General features: G+C 67.2%; 1 protein-coding gene across 1 annotated transcript; it reads right to left on the bottom strand.

Moving 5' to 3' along the window:
• Positions 1–547: 547 nt before the first annotated feature.
• Positions 548–2,977, bottom strand: LOC113980882 (spectrin beta chain, non-erythrocytic 2-like; the record flags this gene model as incomplete). The annotated part of the gene is made up of 3 exons (XM_027708105.1): positions 2,611–2,977; positions 1,977–2,114; positions 548–1,307 (listed from the first exon to the last, which is right to left on the bottom strand). Coding segments are annotated over exons 1-3 (945 nt in total), but the record flags the coding sequence as incomplete, so codon positions are not given.
• Between the last annotated feature and the right edge of the window lie 749 nt (positions 2,978–3,726).

Below are 3,726 nucleotides of genomic sequence, written 5' to 3'. Positions count from 1 at the left end.
GGGATCGGGGTTAGGGTCGGGATCAGGATTGGGAGCAGGATCAGAGTCAGGATCAAGGTTGGGATCGGGATCAGGGTCAGGATCAGGATTGGGATCAGGATCAGGATCAGGGTCAGGATCGGGGTTGGGATCGGGGTCACGATCAGGATTGGGATCAGGATCAGGGTCAGGATCGGGATCAGGATCAGGATCAGGAATCAGGATCAGGGTCAGGATCGGGGATGGGATCAGGGTCACGATCAGGATTGGGATCAGGATCAGGGTCAGGATCAGGAATCAGGATCGGGGTCAGGATTAGGATCAGGATCAGGATCAGGATTGGGATCGGGGTTGGGATCGGGATCAGGATTGGGATCAGGATCAGAGTCAGGATCAGGGTTGGAATTGGGGTTAGGGTTGAGATCAGGATCAGGGTCAGGATTGGGGTTAGGGTTGGGATCGGGGTCATGATCGGGATCGGGGTCATGATCAGGATCAGGGTCAGAACTGGGGTCAGGACCGGGATCACACCCGGGCCACCCCCAACCCACCATTCCCCCCCCCTCACCTGCTTCCTGAGCGTCCCCTCCACCTGCTTGGCGTCCCTCAGGAACGCGTGGACGGCCACGGCCCGGGCCAGGAGCTGCTGCCGCCTCTCCCAGGCCCTTCCCAGCTCCTCCCAGTCCCCGTCCAGCGCCTCCAGCCTCTGGAGCAGGGACAGGCTCTGGGGGTCGCTCCGGCCCTGGCTCAGCTCCCGGCCGGCGGCGCGGGCGCTCCGGTAATCGGCTCCGTACTGGCCCATCTCGGTGCGGAGGCTCTCGTGGCTCCTCAGGGCCCCCTCGGCCTCCTCCAGCGACGCCGGCACGTCCTCGGATCCCGCGGCCTCCCTCGCCCTCTCCAGCCAGGCCCGGAGCGCCGCCAGGTCCCGCAGGAAGGCCTGGAGCCTCCTCGCCTGCCCCAGGGCGTCCCGGCGGCCCCGCAGGCAGCGGCCGAGCGCGGCCCACTCGGCCTCCAGCGCCCGCAGCCGCTCCCGCGCCTCGGGGCCCCGCTCCGGCTGCTCCCGCGCCAGGCGCTCGCCCTGCGCCCGCAGCTCCCGCTGCTTGCCCTCGATGGCCTCCAGGTCGCGGCCCAGCCCCGAGAGCCGCCGCTGCAGAGCCGCCAGCCCCGCCGGGTCCCGGCCCGGCGCCCGCCCCGCGGCCTCGATGGCCGCCGCCTTCTCCCGCATCCAGCCCCGCGTCTCGTCGCACTCCAGGCGGAAGTTCTGGATGTCCAGGGCCGAGGTCAGAGCCGCCTTCTTCTGCTCGGTCAGGGCGCGGAAACGCTCCCACCTGGAACGGGGGGGGCACAGGGAGGGAGGTGGGACAGGGTATGGGAGAGACCGGAGCGTCACGGGATGCATGGAGAACCCACCCGGGTCTGGAGAACCCACCCGGGTCTGGAGAACCCATCCCAGACTGCCTGGAGAATCCATCCCGGGTCTGGAGAACCCATCCCAGTCTGAAGAACCCATCCAGGTCTGGAGAACCCACCCAGGTCTGGAGAACCAATCCCAGCCTGGAGAACCCACCCAGGTCTGGAGAACCCATCCCAGACTGCCTGGAGAACCCATCCAGGTCTGGAGAACCCACCCAGGTCTGGAGAACCCGTCCCTGCACCCACAGAGCATCTCAACCTGGAGAACCCATCCCAGCCTGGAGAATCCATCCCTGTCTGGGAACCCATCCCAGTCTGGAGAACCCCTCCACGTTTGGGAAACCCATCCCTGCCTACAACATTCCTGCCTGCCTGGAGAACCCATCCCTGTCTCCCCGGAGCATCTGTCCCTGCCTGGAACATCCCACCCCTGCCTGGAGAATCCATCTTATCCTGGGACATCCCAGCCCAGCCTGGAGCTTCCCTCCCTGCCCGCCTGGAAAAGCCCTCCCTGCATCCTTGGAGCATCGTCCCAGCCTGGAACATCCCTGCCTGGAACATCCCTGCCCGGAGTGACCCCGCACCTGTCCCGGAGCTGTTCCCAGGTGTCCCGGGCCCTCTCCCGGGTCCGTTCCCCGGATCCCTGGAGCTCCTCGGCCGCGCGACCGACGGCGGCGACTCGGGCGCCCAAGGCCGCCAACTCCGGCTCCAGCGTCTCGAACCTGCGGGAATCCCGGGAATGCTGGGAGCTCTGGGAACACCGGGAACGCCATGGCAGGGGTGGGAACCCAGGGAGCACCAAAAACACCGGGAATGCTGCGCTGGATGTTGGGATTTAGGGAATATCCCAGGAGCACGGGGAATATTGGAAATACTGTGTTGGAGATGGGAATTCCGGGAACACCGGGAACGCCAGATCAAGGAGGGAATTCGGAGAATATTGGGAATACAGGGAATAGCACACAGGAGGTGAGAATTCTGGGAACGATGGGAACACCGGGAATGCCGTGAATAGTGTGGCAGAGGTGGGAATTCAGGGAACACTGGGAATAATGGGAATACTGAACGGTTCTCTGTTCTTGGGGTATTCCCGGGATGCACATTGGATAACCAGGAATATTCCAGCAGGGGGGAACCGTGACCCCTCCAGCCTTCCCCAGAACATTCCCGGGATCCATACGGAATTCCAAAAGCGGGACCCGCCCCATCCCTGCTCACCGCTGCTGCACCACCTCCAGGTCCTCGATGCGCTCGGGGATCTCCATGGAGAGCAGCCACTGCTCCCTCTCTCCCACCCAGAGGCCGCAGGCGTCGGCCTCCCCCCGCGCCGCCAGCAGCGCCAGCAGGTCCCGCAGCTCCCGGCGCCGTCCTTCCACCCGCGCCTCCAGCTCCCGGTGCCGCCGCTCCAGCTCCTCCAGCCGCGCCGGCAGCCCCGGCACCACCTCGGGATCAGCACCGGGATCGGTCCCCGCCTGCTCCCGCAGCGCCGCCAGGGCCGTCCCGCGGCGCCGCAGCTCCTCCTGCAGCTCCCGCAGCCGCCGCTCCAGCACCGCGGCCGAGCGCTCGTCGTCCTCATCATCCTCGTCGTCGTGGTGGCCCCGCTCCAGCCGCCGGCATGCGGCCGCCAGCCACGCCTCGGCCTCGGCCGCCTCCGAGGCCACCTGGAAGCGCCCCAGGGCCGCCCGGAGCCGCCGCTCCCGCTCCCGGGCCAGCGCCGGCAGCGCCGACCAGAGCGACCGCAGCGCCCGCAGCCGCCGCCGCACCAGGGACACGGGGTCAGGGGGGTCACCGGGGGCTTCCACGGATGTGGGCTCGGATTCCGTATCTTCGGCGGGGGGTCCCGCAGATCCAGGGGTGAGTTCCATGGGTTCCACGCTCCTCGCTGCTCTGGTGGCGGATCCCGCAGATCCAGGGGTGAGTTCCATGGGTTCTGCACTTCCTGCTGCTCTGGTGGTGGATCCCGTGGATCCAGGGGTGAATTCCATGGGTTCCTTGCTCCCTGCTGCTCCGGTGGCAGATCCCATCGATCCAGGGGTGAATTCTGCACTCCCTACTGCTCCGGCGGTGGATCCCACAGATCCAGGGGTGAATTCCATGGATTCCACGCTCCCCGCTGCTCCAGCGGCGGATCCCGTCAATCCCGTGGCGGGTCCCACCGACCCAGCAGCAGATTCCACATTTCCCCCGGCTCCATCGGCGGCTCCCTCGTCCTCCCCCGGCTCCCCCAGCTCCAGCAGCTCCCGGCCCCTCTCCAGCAGCCGCTCCAGCGGCGCCGCTCGGCCCCCCAGGGCCCCCCGGATGGCCTCGAGCTGGCTCAGCATCCGCAGGGCCCCC

This window comes from Neopelma chrysocephalum, unplaced genomic scaffold (assembly GCF_003984885.1).
Source record: "Neopelma chrysocephalum unplaced genomic scaffold, ASM398488v2 Primary Assembly neopelma1_95504, whole genome shotgun sequence".
NCBI lineage: Eukaryota > Metazoa > Chordata > Aves > Passeriformes > Pipridae > Neopelma > Neopelma chrysocephalum.
Note: the sequence above shows the minus strand (reverse complement) of the source record. Positions and strands in the feature narration are given on the sequence as shown.